This window comes from Spermophilus citellus (genome assembly GCF_964194105.1).
Source record: "Spermophilus citellus genome assembly, chromosome: 3".
Taxonomy (NCBI): domain Eukaryota; kingdom Metazoa; phylum Chordata; class Mammalia; order Rodentia; family Sciuridae; genus Spermophilus; species Spermophilus citellus.
The window spans coordinates 29446992-29465315 of NC_138184.1; the positions used below are offsets into that span (position 1 = coordinate 29446992).

The 18324-nt window shown below is 35.0% G+C and overlaps 1 protein-coding gene across 27 annotated transcripts in view; it reads left to right on the plus strand.

The window, feature by feature from the left end:
• CLASP2 (cytoplasmic linker associated protein 2) overlaps positions 1 to 18324 on the plus strand; it is a 228227-nt gene that overhangs the window by 32436 nt on the left and 177467 nt on the right. For all 27 annotated transcript variants that reach the window (XM_081283484.1, XM_081283485.1, XM_081283481.1 and 24 more), the window contains exons 3-6: positions 1649 to 1752; positions 4827 to 4918; positions 6019 to 6094; positions 7732 to 7829. In XM_081283484.1, the coding sequence (XP_081139610.1) occupies positions 1649 to 1752; positions 4827 to 4918; positions 6019 to 6094; positions 7732 to 7829 (370 nt within the window). The remainder of the gene's footprint in view (positions 1 to 1648; positions 1753 to 4826; positions 4919 to 6018; positions 6095 to 7731; positions 7830 to 18324) is intronic.

An 18324-nucleotide genomic window follows, 5' to 3' on the forward strand; every position in this document is an offset into this window, starting at 1 on the left:
GGATTGAACCCAGTGCCTCACACATGCTAGGCAAGTGCTCTCTCTACTACTAAGCTATGGCCCCAGCCCTGGGAAAGTTAATTTTGACTGAGATTTTTGTTCTGATTTGAGAACCTGTTCCTTCTGAATTCTACCTCTATTGTCCACTCTCCTCCATTTAAGATGTAATTTCTATGTGGTGCATTGCTGATTTCTAGTTAAAAAACTCTCGATCCTGAAAACTTTCCCAGAATGGATATTAACTTGCCTTTTCTGCTTCTATTTGAGGAATAGTGTCAAAGTCTAGGGTTTGGTAGAGAAAAACCTCAGCCCTGGAGGCTTAGGCTTTTTGCTTCTGTCAGTTGTAGAATATGTCGTACAGGAGAAGAATGCATAACAAACATGTACAATTTAAAGAAAAGTTATAAAATCACTTCTGAGTTAAGAAGGTAAAACTCTGCCAGTACTTTCCTCTCTGCATTTCTTTTTTTTTTTTTAATTGATTGTTCAAAACATTACAGAGCTCATGATATATCATCTTTCATACATTTGACTCAATTGGGTTTTGAACTCCCATTTTTACCCCAAATACAGATTGCAGAATCACATCTGTTACATACTCACATTTTTACATAATGGCATATTAGTAACTGTTGTTTTCTGCTACCATTCCTATCCCCTACTATCCCCCCTCCCCTCCCCTCCCCTCCCATCTTCCCTCTCTACCTCCTCTGCTGTTGTTCAATTCTCTCCCCCTTTTTTTTCCCTCCCCCTTGCCCCTCACAACCTCTTATAATTTTGTGTATCATTGAAGGTCTCCTACCATTTCCATATGCTTTCCCTTCTCTCTCCCTTTCTCTCCCCCCATTCCTCTTTGTTTACTGTTAGTCTTTTCCTCATGCTCTTCCTTCCTGTTCTGTTCTTAGTTGCTCTCTTTATATCAAAGAAGACATTTGGCATTTGTTTTTTAGGGCTTGGCTAGCTTCACTTAGCATAATCTGCTCTAATGCCATCCATTTCCCTGCAAATTCTATGATTTTGTCATTTCTTAGTGCTGCATAATACTCCATTGTGTATAGATGCCACATTTTTTTAATCCATTCATCTATTGAAGGGCTTCTAGGTTGGTTCCACAGTCTAGCTATTGTGAATTGTGCCGCTATAATCATTGATGTGGCCGTATCCCTATAGTGCGCTCTTTTAAGGTCCTCAGGGAATAGTCCGAGAAGGGCGATAGCGATAGAAGGGCGATGGTGGATCCATTCCCAGCTTTCCCAGGAATCTCCATACTGCTTTCCAAATTGGCTCTCTGCATTTCTTGATGACACCTCCCTTCTCTCTCTCTTTTTCCAGAGGTCATCCCTGTCACGACCTTGGGAATAAACATTCCCTTGCCTGTGTGTACAGTTTAACTATCTGTACATCTCTGTAAATAGAATTATATTTTGTTTTGCCAGTTTGAACATCATCAAAAGTGGATGTCATATTGTACATATCTTACTAAACTTGCTTTCAGATGTTTTTGATTCTCATGAATAAAGAACTTAAAACAATTTCTTTACCTTACAAATCTTCATTTATGGAAATGATTGCTATTTGTAGTCTGTAAAATATAGTTTATGATGGAGATGAGTTATATTTACTCTTTTCTTTCCTTCCCTCTCTTTAGTTATTGTAGCTTTAATAGACAGAATGGGAGATGCCAAAGACAAAGTTCGAGATGAAGCTCAAGCTCTGATATTGAAGTTAATGGATCAAGTAGCACCACCCATGGTAAGCCTACATTTTAAAATTCCAATTTTTCTAATTCATGACATACTATCAGTAAAGATTTATGGTAATCACAGCAAGTTAGTAAAGCTGCAAGAAGCATGAAAACTGAAATTTTAGGCAGTGAATTCATGTTAGTGCTATAAAGAAATTGAAATTTAAGGTGCAATATCAATATTTAATTTTTTTCCTTCTTTTTCCTTCTACTTTTTATGCTTTTAAAAAAGTCCTAATTCATAGATGTAAGTTATTTGACAGGATACTGTTTATATTATACTTTAGGATTTCCTGGTTTACAAATTATAAATGTTTATAGAGAAAGTTTGAGAGCTACTGAATATTATGTTATTTCCCTACTTCTTACAAAGACAGGAAGAGATTATTTTAATGTGGTTACTAATTATATAAAGCATATATTTTATGACAGCAACCTGTGTTTTATGAATTTAGTAGAAATAATTTGCCATTATGTAATGTATTTTTCTTTTTTTCTGTTACTATAACAAAATACCTGGAGCTGGATACTTATAAAAATAGATTTATTTAGTTCATAATTTTGGAGGCTGAAAGTCCAAACAACATAGCACAGGCTCTGGTGTAGATCCCTAGCTGCATCACCACATAGTGAGACAGAAATCCAAGAATGAGGGGGAGTGACCAACCAGTCTTTTTTTTTTTTAATATTTATTTTTTAGTTGTAGTTGAACACAATACCTTTATTTTATTTATTTATTTTTATGTGGTGCTGAGGATCGAATCCAGGGCTTCACATATGCTAGGCAAGCATTCTACCGCTGAGTCACAACCCCAGCCCCCAACCAGTCTTTTGACATCCTACTAGGCTCCACCTCATAAGAGTCCTAATATCTCAACACCACCATTAAAGATCAAACCTTTAACACATGAACTCTTGGGAGACAAACAATATCCAAACCATAGTATGGAGGTATTGTGAAAGGACAGTAAAAATAAATTAACTTGCAGAGAAGAGAGAGTAACTCAAGTGGAAAAAAAAATCAGAATATGTAATATGTACAGTGATATTATGTGATAACTTAAAATGCAACTTAAAAGACTGGGATTGTGGCTTAGTGGCAGAGCGCTTGTCTCGTAGGTATAAGGCACTGGGTTCAATCCTCAGCACCACATAAAAATAAATAAATAAAGGTATGTGTCCATCTACAACTAAAAAAAATTTTTAAAAAATGCAACTTAAGGGCTGGGATTGTGGCTCAGCGGTAGAGGGCTCGCCTAGCATGGGCGGGACCTGGGTTCGATTCTCAGCACCACATAAAAATAAAGGCATTGTGTTGTGTTCATCTACACGTAAAATAAATAAATATTTATAAAACAAAACAAAAAAAATGCAACTTAAAGTTATAATATGTGTTTTATTTATAAAATCCAATTTCTGGATTGTTACAAGTAAATACTATTCCAGATATTTTAAACCTCAGAATTAAAACTTTATAGTTTGGTAGATAGTCTTTGTTTTATGTTTATTGATTTGTATTTTAAGTTGTTGTTGGCTTTTAGTTATTACAAAGTATACTCTAGAGAACATTCTTGTACATGTATCTTTAGACATAAGTATATGTGTGGTTTTTTTTTGTTTGTTTGTTTTTTATTTTTATTTTTTTGTGACGCTGGGGATTAAACCCAGGGCCTTGTGCATGTGAGGCAAACACTCTACCAACTTAGCTATATCCCCAGCCCTTGAGTATTGTTATTGAGTAGAGTTCCAGAGATGGTGTTGCTGAGTCAGTTTATTCAAAGGGGTACTCTACCATTGATCTACATCTCCAAACCTTTTGCTTTTATTTGGAATCAGGATCTAGCTAAGTTGCCCTGTCTGGCCTTGAACTTGGGATTCTACTGCCTAAGCCTCCTGAGTTGCTGGGATTAGAAGTACATAAGACTACACCTGGTTCCTATTTAAAATTTTGAAAAATCAGTGTTTAGATTAGCTTCCTGAAAGTTTGGCAGTGAGAGAGAAATATATTAATAGAACTGAATATAGTCTCCAGAAATAATATTGATTCTGGAAAAAAAGGGTGTATGTATGTGTATGAATTTGGTAGATGGTAAAAGTGTGTTTCCAAATGTGGAAGAAAGATTAATTGGGATATGTGACTATTTGTTTGGAAAAAATAAAGCTGAATTCCTCGATATGCCAAACTGAAAATATTGTTTTGCAATATTTGTGTAAGTTTATATTTTTCTTCAGAAATAAACTTATACAAATAGGTAACCATAAAATGACTTGACTTGAAATGGTTTTGTGTTTGGATCCAGGATTAAAAGTAGAAAAAACTTAATTATAAAATCTTTAAAAAGCCTATTCTGTGTGACAGTTTATAGTAGTTGCTAGGCAGTGGTGGACCTCTTTAATGTTTACTGGACTACTGGACTTATAATGGTAGCATTGTTATTAAGGTTTTAAAGCATATAAGAGACCGTATCTTTGGAAATGCTAAGGTTTTTAGGTATTAAGCATTTTTTTTCTGACAATAATTGAAATCTAAAGTAAAAAATTATATATAAAAACTAAAAATATGGTTAAGATACTAAAAGTGGATAGAAACAACTGCAATGTAAATTTGGCTTAGAAAAATTTTAAGTAAGGGTTAAGTATCCCTAATCCCAAAATCCAGAGTGCTCCAAAATTCAAAACTTTTTGAGCATTGACATGACATCACAAATGGAAAGTTCCACACCTGACCTCATGTGACAGGTTCTACTCCAAACACAGTGCACTAAAAATGTTGAATAAAATTATCTTCATGTTCTGTGTACGAAGAATATGCAAAACATGAAGGAGTTTTGGGTTCACATTTCGGTCCCATCTCTAAGATATCTTGTGTAAATGCAAATATTCCAAGATCTGAAAAAAATCTAAAACCTGAAACACTTCTGATCCCAAGCATTTTGGATAAGGGTTACTCTATAGTAGAGAAGTGAACAGTCTGATGAAAAAATTCAGTAACACAATAAAGCTGATAATAAGGTTGGAAAGTGTTAAAATATTGTGGATAATTTAATTTTTCATTTTACATGTTTACTCTTCTTTCAAATAGTATGTTTGGGAACAGTTGGCTTCTGGTTTTAAGCACAAGAATTTTCGATCTCGAGAAGGCGTGTGTCTGTGTCTTATTGAAACCTTGAACACGTAAGTTTTATGATTACTGAAAATAGCCTCTACGTTTTCCATTTCTCAGAAACAAAAATTCATTTCACAAGGTTAAGGAAAGTTATGGGAATAAATTTTGAACAGCTATTCATTATCTCCACAAAAATTAATAACTATTGCTAATATTTTTATGCATGTTATTCTTCATGTTAATTTTAATAATTTAGTGATAAGTGTTCTCTATTTTTCTTCATTATGTTTATAGTAGCCACCCAAAATAGATGGTCATAGAATGGACAGATGTATAACTTAGGATCTGTTTCTATTGTGGATCCAATTTGGGATTGTTTTTAACTTAATGGTATTTCACATATTATAGTCATTTTCCATTCCCCTTTTGCCATTTGGCCTTAAGCTTCCTGGTGGAGCACTGTGGGTGGCTACCAAAATCGTACATTGAACAAGATTCTTCCAAGTAACTAGACAGTATAGACATCATAGATGTCACTGGGGCTTTTGTTCTGCTTGTGGACTATTTTTTCAGATTTTATGTAATCTGATGGGTAGTGTGTAGTAGCTTTCAACTTTTTCTATAGCATTACTTCCTTAAATATTCTTTTGTTTTCTTTTACTGCTCTATGGTCCTTTCTGCCATCTAGAGCTTGTAAATGCATCCAGTCTACACAATTTTTGTGGGACTTGGCTCTCCTGTCATTTGCTTTCAACCTGTGAACTCATCCAAATATCAATAATCATAAATTATTATGATCTTTTAATATACTTCTTTCATTGGATTGCATATTTATTTGAGAACCACAGTCTAAGAAAAATCACTCTTTCAAAAGCAAATGCTTTGATTTCGTAAGTAATTGAGAGGTTGCTAGGTTTAAAAGTGCCATTTGTTAAGCATTTTGCTTTTTTGGGTCATGGACAGTTTTCAGTGTCATTATTCAAGTTTGCATATTTCACATTGTTTAGAATTATGTTTTGCTTGTGTCTCATATCCTTCATGTTTTAATGATGTGTGCCCATCTTCTCTACCATAATTGTCATATTGATATAGACAAGAAGAAGGCATAAGGATATTTTGTTTACTATTTTATTGAAACCGAATTCTCTTTTTCTCAAATTATATTTAGTTTTGGGGCTCAGCCACTAGCCATCAGCAAGTTGGTACCACATTTGTGTATCCTATTTGGTGATTCAAATACTCAGGTAAAACTTTATTTATATTCAAGTATTGACTGTTGGCTACCCTTTCTTTTCTGTGCTCTTATCCCATTTTACAAAAAGAAGAAAGGGTGGAGGGTGGCCATGAAACAAAGATTTTTACCTTACTTTTTAAAAAATACATTAAGATTAGTTTTAAACAACATATTCCACATAGGTTGCTGTAGTTTGTCAGTATCTTTGCTAGTATTAAGGATAGATGAAATTTAATAATGGGTTCTTGAGTTTGAGTCACAAAGACTCTGGGTTACCTTATAGTCCTCCTGTGTATTGATTGTGAGGAAAGGTTGTCAGCTTCCTTTATTCCTGAATATAAAAGCTTTTTTGCCTAACATTTTTTTGTAGTAGTTAAAACCTTATTTAACAGGAAGAATTTGTGTTAGTGGTATATTATTTCTTTTTCTTAGCTGTCTGTATTATAGGCTTAATCCAAGAGTCTGTTCTAGATCTCGTCCCTCCTATTGAAGTTGAATCTTAGCTGTGAAAATTTTGGCATAGCTTAGGCATTTAAATGATCCTAAGTAGGGTTTTCCCTTCTTTCAGGTCTTAGCTGCCCTTTGACAGGTTTGTACAATGTTCTGTTCAATTGCTGTGTGTGGGTTTTTTTTTTGAGACAGTGTCTTGCTTTGTTGCCCAGGCTGGCCTCACACTCCTGGGCTCTAGTGAGTGATTCCCCTGCCTCAGTCTCCTAAGAAGCTGGGACTACAGGTGTGCACCACCACATCCAGCTTTCGCTTGCTTTTTGATAGTGAGCTGTGTAAAGGAACTAGAGCTTTTTAAAAAGTAATTTTCTTTGGGAAATTAAAAAGAAAAATTTCCTTTTAATTGTGGTAAAATATGTACAACATAAAATTTACCATTCTGACCATTTCAAGTGTGTTTCACATTTCAGTGCAATTAAATACATTTACATTGTTTGGTAACCATCACCATCATCCATCTTCAGAACATTTTCATCTTCCCAGACTGAAACTTTGTACCCATTAGACAGCTTTCCATTCTTTCCCCTTTGTTCTCCCCAGCTGCTGGCTTTTTGTGTGGAGTTAACTGTTCTAGGTACTTCATGGAAATAGAATCATGAAACACTTTTCCTTTTGTTTTGACTTATTTCAGTTAGCATAATATCCTCAGAGTTCACATATATTGTAATACATTTAAAAATTTCCTTCCATTTAAGTCTTAATAAAATCCTAATCATATACACCACAATTTGTTTATGCATTCATCTGTGGATGAATATTTGGGTTGTTGCTACCTTTTAACTATTAGAATAAGGCTTCTATGAATTTAACCATAATAATTTATATTAGTTATTGATATTTGTTTACATAAATTTACTACAAATAAAATTTTTGAAAGTCACATTAGTAACTTTTATTCACCAGTTTCTTAGATTTCTATAAAATCTTTTAAAAAATGTTTAAAATGAGGTGTCTTTAAAGCTTTCTTGGCATGTCCTCTTGGTTTTCTGTTAATGACATGTTATAATTTCCCTAGGAGTTAAGAGGCATTAAAACAAGTTGGAGCTTCAAGTTGGTTTGCTAGTGTAATATTACCTTGAGGTGAAGTATTTCATTGTGTCATATATAAGTTTTCTTTAAAAATTCTGAATTCTTTAACAGGTGAGAGATGCTGCAATATTGGCTATGGTGGAGATTTACAAACATGTAGGAGAGAAAGTGAGGATTGATCTTTATGAGAGAGGAATCCCCCCTGCTAGGTAAGTCTTGCTAAATTTATTTATTTATTGTTTCAAGTTTTAAAAGTTTGTTTCATTTTTGTTTATTTTAAGAAGGTTTAAACTTTTAAAGTGTTTTAAAATTCAAAAGGTATGAAAGGAGGTACATATATAAATTAGCACTATTTACAATGTTCTTAGGATCTTCTTATTTCTGGTCACTTTTATTATATATTGATTTATTATTTAGAATATAATTAAATACCATCATTAGGTAACTATCCTTTGATACCAGGTGGTAAAAGTCATTATTTGGAAGATGCTTGAGTAAGAATTTAGTAAAAATTTTAATTCATTAGTTAAGTAAATATTTGTAAAGTAGTACCCACTGTTGAATGTATTGTACAAGTTATTGGGTAACAAAGATATATAAGAATCAGCCACTGCTCTTAAAACCTAGTCAAATAAAAAGGAAACCAAGAATATCTGAGTAGTGGGGCTTGGGCTGGAACTGCGTGTGGCTCAGTGGTAGAGCACTTGCCTGGCACATATGAGGCACAGGGTTTGATCACCAGCACCACATTACAAATAAATAAATAAAGGTATTGTGTCCATCTACAACTAAAAAAAAAAAAAAAAAGAATATATGAGTAGTAAACCATTAATTAGTCATATCATTAGCATTTGTTATAACAGAAAATTTTTCAAAGGTGCTTTTTTTCTTTATTACTTACTAGAATTTATTTTATTGAAGATATTCTAACCAAATTCTCTTCTTTTCATAATGAAATTTACTCTGTAAGGAGATTTGTTAAGATAATTTCCTCCACTTTGTATTAAGGTATTTGCTATGTCAAATAAATACTAAAATAGAATAACACAATGAACTTCTGTGTATCCATTACCCAGCTTTAACAGTTTTCAGCTCATGGCCAATTTGTGTGTTATACAGAGGCCTGTTTATCTTTGTTCTATATTATTGTGAAGTAAATATAAATTGTTATGATATTTTATGTGTATATATTTCTAAAGGAAAAAAATTTATTCACAACTATAAATCCATCATCACATCTTATTTTTTTTTCAATTTATCAATTTATCTAGGCAGAGCTTACATTTTCAGTTGCTTCATAAGTATGAGTAATGTACATGTTTTTAGAAGTTTGGTTGAATCAGGATCCAAATAAAGTCCAGTATTACAATTAGTTGATATATTTTGTGATCTTTTAAAATTACGTACCTCAACATTCTTTTTTCCTTGCATTTTATTTGTTGAAAAAGCCAGTAGTTTATCCTGTAAAGTTTCCTATGTTCAATGGTAGATAGACATGGTGATGCATGTCTGTAATCCCTTTGACTTGCTGTTTGAGGTAGGATTGTAAGTTTGAGGCCAGCCTCAGCAATTTAGTGAGATGCTGTCTCAAAATAACATTTTAAAGAAAGGACTGGGAGTGTAGCTCAGAGGTAGGGATGCCTTTGGATTCAATCCCTAGTAACACCAAAAAAAAAAAAAAAAAAAAAAAAAAAAACCAAAAAACAAAAAAAAAACCCATATCCTGGATTTTGGTGATTCTTTCCCTATGGTATGGTTCAACATATTCTTTTTTCTTCATATCCTGTGAATTCGTAGTTGAATGTAGACATTGCATCAGATTTTTTGTGGCAGGGAGAGGGCTTGGGAAGAATAAGACTATGTCATAGGTAGTGGTGTATTCTTTCATGAGTCTCATACATATCTGGTTGTGTTACCTTGTGGAGTTTTCTCAGTAACAGTTAATTTCTGATAACAAAATTGTCCAGTAAATATGCTTTTTGTTGATTTGTTCATCTATTCACTTTCTACTTTCAGGGCTAACAAGAATTTCATTTGAGTAAATTCTGCAGCATATTATTTGGATGTAAGAAATATTGTCAGCATATGTATTTTTTTGTATGTGTGAGTGTGTGTGTATGTGTGCATATTACATATTTTAAAATTTATATTGAAATTACTATTTTATTTTTTCTAAGTAAACTTTTATTTTTAGAGTAATTTTAGGTTCATAGAAAAATTGGAAGTATAGAGAATTCCTAAATATATTTCTATTTCCACGCATACATAGCATCCCTGTTATCAATATATTCCACCAAAGTTGTATATTTGTTATTCAGTAATTGATGAATCTACATTGATACATTATTATCTCCCAAAGACCACAATTTGCAATAGGGTTCACCCTAGATGTTGTATATTTTATGAGTTTAGACTGATGTATAATGATATCCATCTACCATTATACTACCTACCATTATACTATCAGACAGAATAATTTAACTGCCTTAAAAAAATCTTTGCATTACCAGTTCATTCCTCCTTTCCCCTAAACCCCTAGTCATTTATTATCTTCATAGTTAACTTCTGCAGAATATTATAGAGTTGGAATCATGCAGTATGTAATCCTGAGATTGGCTTCTTCGGTCATATGGGTTTAAGTTTCCTCTGTCTTTTCATGGCATGATAGCATATCTCTTTGTAGTGACAAACACTTTTTTATTTTCTGGATGTACCAGTTTATCTGTGCGCTTACCTACTGAGAGACATTTTGGTTGCTCCCAAGTTTTGGTAATTATAATAAAAAGTGCTAAAAATATTGTCAGTTTTTTTTAATGGGGCTAAGTTTTCATATCCTTTGGTTAAATATCAAGGGCTATAATTATTATGGTCTGTTGTATGGAAGAGTATGTTTAATATTGTAAGAAACTGAAAACTGTCTTCCAAAATGGCAGTCTCATTTTGTATTCCTACCAGCTGCGAATGAAGTGTCCTGTTGCTCTATCTTTGCCAGCATGTTATTGTCACTGTTTTAGGTTTTGACCATTCTAACAGTTTTGTAGTGGTATTTAGTCATTTTAATTTGCATTTCCCTGATGACTTATAATTTTGAATATTTTTCATATGCTAATTGCTATCAGTATTTTTTTTTGGTGAGGTGTCCAAATCTTTTGCCCATTAAATGAAATTTTGTTCATTTTCTACTTAGTTTTGAGAAATGTTTGTGTATTTTGGGTAGCAGACTTTATCAGATATGTCTTCTGCAAATAATGTGTCCTAATCTGTGTGGCTTGTCTTATCAACCATCTTTATAGAACAGAAGTTTTTAGTTTTAAGTCCAGCATGTTAATTATTTCTATCATGGATGTCATATTTTAAAAAATCCATCACCAAACCCAAGGTCAACTAGAATTTTTTTCTACATTCTGTGAGTTTTGTAGTAAGTCTTGGGGTTAGGTAGCTATAGTTTAGATATAAGCTGTCGCATAAAAGCTCTCATGTGAGGGCTAGGGTTGTGGCTCAGTGGTAGATCACTCACCTAGTACGTGCGAGGCCCTGGGTTCGATCCTCAGCACCACATAAATAAATAAGTAAGTAAGTAAGTAAAGACATTGTGTCCATCTACAACTAAATTTTTTTTTTTTTTTAAAAAAAGCTCTCATGTGAGACAATATAAGAAAGCTTAGAGGTGAAATGATTGGGTTACTGAGAGCCTTAATCTAATCAGTACATTAATCCACTTACATGTATTAACTGGGTGGTAACTGTAGGCAGGTAGGATTATAGCTGAAGGAGGTTGGTCATTGGGGAGCATGCCTTTGGAGTATATAGTTTGTCCCTGGTGAGCAGAGGAGTCTCTCTCACTGCTTCTTGATTGTCATGTCCTGGGCTTCTTTCCTCTATCACACCCTTCTGCCCTGATGTTCTGCCTTACCTTGGGCCCACAGCAATGGAGTCAGCCATCTATGGACTGAGACCTCTGAAATGGTGAGTGTCAAATAAACTTTTCCTCCTCTAAAAATTGTTCTTGTCAGGTCTTTTGCTCACAGCAGTGAAAAAGCTGACTAAAACATCTTCCAACTTTGTTGTGTTCCTTCCATATTAGCTATTCTAGGTCTTTTGCCTGTTCATTTTAACTTTAGAAACAGTTTGTTATATTCACAAAATAACTTTATGACTGAGCTTGCATAAAATTTATAGGTCAAGTTGTGAAGAAATAACTTCTCAACAACATTGAGTCTTTCCACAAACATGGAGTATGTCTGTATTTCATCATCCTTTGATTTCAACAGAGTTCTGTAACTTTTCTCATGTAGTTCATATACATATGTTGTTAGATTTCTACTGAAGTATTTCATTTTGGTGTGTTCTAATATAAATAGTATTTTATTTTAAATTTCAAATTCCACCTGTTTCTTGCTTGTAGACACTTGATGTTCTCCATCCATGGTTCTGCATCTACATATTCTACCCATAAATAGTTGGTTGAAATATTTATTGAAAATATTTTTGGGAAAAAAAAATCTGTGTCTTTACTGAACATGTACCAACTCCTGTCATTATTCCCTGAATAATAAAGTATAACACCTATTTACCTAGTATTTACATTGTGTTAGATAAAATAAATAATCTAGAGATGATTTAAAATATGTGGGAGGATTTGCATTGACCTATGTATATAAATACTGTGACATTTTATATGTAGGACTTGAGCATCTGCAGATTTTAGTATCCAAGGGGGTTTCCTGGAATTAGTCCTTGCCAAGGGTCAGCTCTAAAGGAAATTAATCAAATCTCTTGTATCCTTGTATCTTGCAACCTTGTCACGTAATTGCTAATTCCAGATTTTTTTGTCAGTTAATTTGAATTTTCTCCATAGATGATCACGTCATCTGCAAAGACAAAGATGGTTTTATTTCTTGGTTTTCCATAAATACACCTTTTAGTTCCTTTTTTTGTCTTACTACATAGTGACTAGGACTAGGACTTCTAGTATGATGTTGAAAAGAAATGGCAAGGTGGGGGTAACATACATGCTTTTTCCTAATCTTGATAAGAAATTTTCTATTTTTTTTTTTAACTAATAGTGTCATGTTTGCTTCGGATTTTTTGTAGGTATCTTTTATCAATTTGAGTAAGTTCCCCTTTATTTCTACTTTACTGTTTTTAAAAAAGTTATTAATGGATGTTGTGTTTTGTCAAATGCTTTTTTGCATCTATTGAAAGGATCATTTAAATTATCTTTATAATGTCCATGAAATATATATTTTTCATTTCTGCTATCTACAACATATGTTTTCTTAGTTTGCCTTGTGAGAGGCTTATCAGTATTATTGATCTTTTCAAAGAAACAGCTTTTGAATTTGTTGATTTTTCTCTATTAGTTTCTTGTTTTTATTTCTTTGATTTCTGCTCTAACTTTTGTTATTTCCTTGTGCTTATTTTGGATTTAATTTACTGTCTTCCACTATAGTTTTTATCCATAAAGTTGAGCTTTTAATGATTCCATTTTATTTATCTTCTTAGCACATCACTTACACACATTAAAAAACCATTTTAGAAACAAATAACCCAATCAACAAATGGGTCAAAGATCTAAACAGACACTTCACAGAGGAGGATATAGAATCAATCAACGAGTACACAAAAAAAATGCTCACCATCTCTAGCTATCAGAGAAATGCAAATTAAAACCACTCTAAGATACCACCTTATTCCAGTAAGAAAGGCAGCCATTATGAAGTCAAACAATAACAAGTGCTGGCGAGGATGTGGAAAAAAAGGTACACTTGTACATTGCTGGTGGGACTGCAAACTGGTGCAGCCAATTTGGAAAGCAGTTTGGAGATTCCTGGGAAAGCTGGGAATGGAACCACCATTTGACCCAGCTATTCCCCTTCACGGACTATACCCAAAAGACCTAAAAAGAGCATACTACAGGAACACAGCTACATCAATGTTCATAGTAGCACAAGTCACAATAGCTAGACTGTGGAACCAACCCAGATGCCCTTCAACAGGTGAATGGATTAAAAATGTGGCATTTATACACAATGGAATATTATTCAGCATTAAAAAATAACAAAATCATGGCATTTGCAGGGAAATGGATGGCACTAGAGCAAATTATGCTAAGCGAAGTTAGCCAATCCCTAAAAAACAAATGCCAAATACCTTCTCTGATATAAGGGAGGTGACTCAAAACAGAGTAGGAAGGAAGAGCATGAGAAGAAGATTACCACAAAACAAGGAAAAGAGGAGGGAGGGAAAGGGAGAGAGAAGGGGAATTGCACGGAAGAGGGAAGGAGACCCTCATGGGTTCACAAAATATATATAAGATGGTGTGAGGGAGAAGGGAAGGGCAAAAAAAAAAAGAGAGAGAGAGATAAGTGTCACAGTAGAATGGGTAGAGAATAGGGATGGGAGGGAAGGGGAGGGGAGGGGAGGGGGAGATAGGGAGGGCAGCAGAATACAACTGACACTAGGATTGCTGTATGTATACACATGGATGTATAACCAATGTGATCCTGCAATCTGTACACGTGGAAAAATGAGAATTCACACCCTATTTGAATCAAATGTATGATATGTCAAGATCATTGTATTGTCTTGAGCAACTAATTTAAAAAAAACCATTTTAGTGGTTTCTTAGAATTTGCAATATACATTTATAACTAATTCAAGTCCACTTTCAGATAACACTGTACCATTAAACAGAAAGGGTGAGTACCTTATAATAAAATGATCCTAATATTGCCTTCTCACCTTTTGTGTCATTGATATTATTCATTTCACTTATACATGAACATACATAAACATATATGTATATATCCACATTCACACACATAAGTATATATAATTGAATTCATTTTTGCTGTTATTTGGAGAAAACATCTGTTAGATAAATTAACAAAAAGAAAAATTAAAGTTTTATTTTCATCCTTTACTCATTACTTCTGTGATGTTTGATTTCTTTATGTAGATCTGAGTCTCTGATCTATATAATTTTTCTTCTCTCTGAAGAATTCCTTTTTAACATTGCTTCCAAGACAGGATTACTGGCAACAAATTCCCTCAATTTTTATTTGAGAAAGTCTTCAGTTCTCTTTCACTTTTAAAGGATAGTTAGTTATTAAGTTCAGAATTCTAGGTTGGTGGGTTCTTTTCTGTCAGTTTTTTTCTCTACCTGAGAAATTGTGTATAATTTATAACTTTGACCCTCTATAGGTAAAGTGTTTTTCCTCTGGCTTCTTTGAATATTTATCTTTGATTTTCTATAATTTGAATATAACATGCTTAGGTGTAGTGATTATGGCATTTATGCTTCGTTTTCTCTGGGCATCCTGGTTCTGTGGTTTGCTCTGATATTAAGTTGAGGAGAATTCTCAGTGATTATTGTTTCATACATTTATTTTGTTCCTTTTTCTGTTTCTTTTTTTGCTACTGCCATTACTGTGGGAAGCCATTCTCGCATATGATTGGGCACCTCCCTGATTGGGTGTGAGGTGTTCTGGCTAAACTGTGTCAGAACTAATCCCCACCCTCTTAGGTGCGAGAGCCCATTCGTGTGGAGAGCCCATCCGTGTGGGCATGTGACTGACCATTGACCCTGAGACCAATCACTGACCCTGACCTTGGAATGCTGTGCCCCTCGACCTTCATTGGATGGAATTTTCCCCTGAATTTCTTGTTCCCCAATAAAAGGCCACTCTCTGGCATGCCCTGCCTCTCTCTCCTGCTAGTCCTGAGTAAGCCTCGCTGCCCCACTGGGTGGCTCGAGGCAGGAGCCAGAGGGAGGTCCATCTCAGACCTGGTCAAAGAAAAAGGTAAATTGAGTTTTGTGTGTTTATTTTGATCTCATTAGTTAACTTCAATGCTTCAAACCTCTAGTATGAAGCTAGCGTGCTGGTTGCGCGGCTGAATTGGCACACACGAAGAAGCATTTTAGTTCAACTAGATTGAGTGGGAGCGCGCTATAAAGATAAAGGTATTGGTGACAATTTTGGGTCACAAAAGTACCTGGAGGTACTGAAGGGACGAGATGTTAAATTATTTAAAATGGGAAATTCAACTTCTACTGATAAGGACATGTATTTGACTATTCTAGAAACTATAATTAATCAGAAAGGAAAACAGATAAAAAAGACTCAGTTATTAAATTCTTAAAGTTTGTAGGTGCATTTTGTCCTTGGTTTTGTGACCAAGATTCCCCAAATTTACATACTTGGGAGAAATTAGGGTGGAAATTACAAAGAATTTGCCTTTCTAATGAATTACCTGGAGGCATTGAGAATATTCAAAAAACTTGGACGGCTTTAGAATTTGCCTTTTTGATTACTTGGATCAGAACTCATGGCCCCCTGAAGATCTATTGAAAGACATTCAAAGAGCCATTAGGTCTATTCAAATGGAAAATCTGCCTGAGGCTAAGTTAATTTCTTTTCCCTTGAGCCATTTAAAAATGAAAGCTCTCAGGCCTAAGCCTCAGGTAAGGAATATGACTTTGAGCTTGCAGGAACAAGGTCAAGGTAGCCTGGAGGAAGATCATAGAAGTCAGGATCATAGAGAGGAAACATCCGAAGTCATAGAGAGTCCTCCAGAATTGATAGAGAATCCTCCCGGGGAGGAAAATCTGGAAGTAATTTTTACAGAGGCACAAAGCCCTTCTCCACCACGTGGCTTAGGAGCCCAGCTTCAAAATGGCGATGGTGGAGATTCTTCCCATGAGTCGAAGTCTGAGGAAGAGGAATCAGATATTGAAATTCAGGACATATGGAGAAATTTTAACAGACTGCGTTTAACACCGCCGCCCAGGCTATTAGAATTCGGCCATTATCTGCTAAAAGGACAAAATTTAACAGGTACTCTGAATTAACAATGACTTTTCTTACCCTGTTCCAGCGAGGCATTAAGAAGGCTCAGGAGGCAGGGAAGACATTATTGGTTTTCAACTTTTCCCAGTTTTTGAGCAGTTTAATGACCAGGACCAAAGAGTTTGAGTTCATGCTATAATTCCATTTAAGACTATTAAGGAATTGAAGAGTGCTTGTGAGACTTATGGTCCGAATTCACCTTTTGTGCAACGTTTGATTGATACCATATCCTTACAACCACTTCCACCGAGTGATTGGGTTTCATTAGCCAGATCTTGTTTGAGTGGCGGAGACTTTTTGCTTTGGCGGTCTTATTGGCCTGATTTTTGTACTGAACAAGCAGAAAAGAATAGAAGACAAAATTTGCAGACCCCAGTAGAAATGTTTTTAGGAATGGGTAAATTTGCTGATTTGGAAAGACAGTTAAATTATGAATTTGCAGTGTATGATCAGACAACTGACTGTGCTAAACGTGCCTGGAAACAAATAATTTCCAAGGACCAGTCCAATTTAGTTCTTACCAGAGTCAAACAAGGTGCCAGTGAGCCTTATTCAGATTTTGTAACACGGTTATACCAGACAGCAAATCGGTCTATTGGAGACCCAGGAGCTTGTGAGTTTATTGTTAAGCAATTGGCATTCGAAAATGCAAATAAATATTGTCAGGATGTTCTCAGACCCCATCAGAAAAAGGGAACAATTTCTGAGTTTATCCGCTTGTGTTCTGAGATTGATTCCACCCATTTGCAGACAGTAACGTTAGCCGCAGCCCTAAAGCAAACCTTACAACCTCAGGAATTGGTACGAAAACCTGGCAAACCCTGCGGGAGATGTTATCTCTGTGGTAGGGATGGCCATTTTGCGCGAGAATGTCGTACTCGTAATTTTAAGTTCAAGGCTCCATCTGCTGTTGATAATAGATATTGCAGGACTCAACCCCATGTGGCAGATCAAGATGGCACGAATCAGCCCGCCTTCTCCCCATCATTTCCTCCTAGCGGGAGAACAAAAACCTTCCGGTTGGCCCCTCCCTGGGCCGAGCAAAAATACGGGGAATTGGAGGAGGGGTCGCACAGTGTGACATCACCAGCGCTGACCAGGACGGCCGCCATTTTTACCAGAACATAAATCACAGTTTCCTTATGACCCTCAACGACAATTGAATTGAATCCTGAATCAGGGCCAAAACAAATCCCTACTGGGATTTTCAGGCCGCTTCCTAAAAATACTATAGGTTTAATTTTGGCACGTAATAATTTAAAAGGGGCCATTGAGGTAATACCTGGAGTGATAGATTCAAATTTTAAAGGACAATTAAATGTTGGTGTGAGGTTCACTTATGCCCTAAGGCTTTACTCCAAAGGATGCATTTGCCCAATTGATTTTATTGCCCTGTGATTCGGATGAATACCCGCAAGTAAATTCAGTTTCTAAACTGCCAGACAGAGTGTACTGGTCTCAGTTAGTGCAACAAGAGTGCCCTTTATTGGAACTTAAAATTAATCATAAAAATTTCAAAGGAATTCTTGACATGGGTGCTGATATTTCTGCCTTTTCTAGTAGATTCTGGCCTAGGAATTGGCCCTTACATGTAGCACCAGCTAACTTAGAGGGAATTGGACAAATTTCACAGCCTGCTCAAAGTGCAATTTATCTCCGACGGGAAGATTCTGATGGGAACAGTGGAGTTTTTCAGCCTTATGTGTTAGAATCCTTACCAGCAAACCTATGGGGAAGGGATATTTTAGCAAAAATGGGATTGTTATTAGTAACTCCAAATTCTATAAGATTAATTGAGGAAGTTAATCAGGGTTTTTTTCCTGGAGATGATAAGGAAACCTTTCAGGGAAAG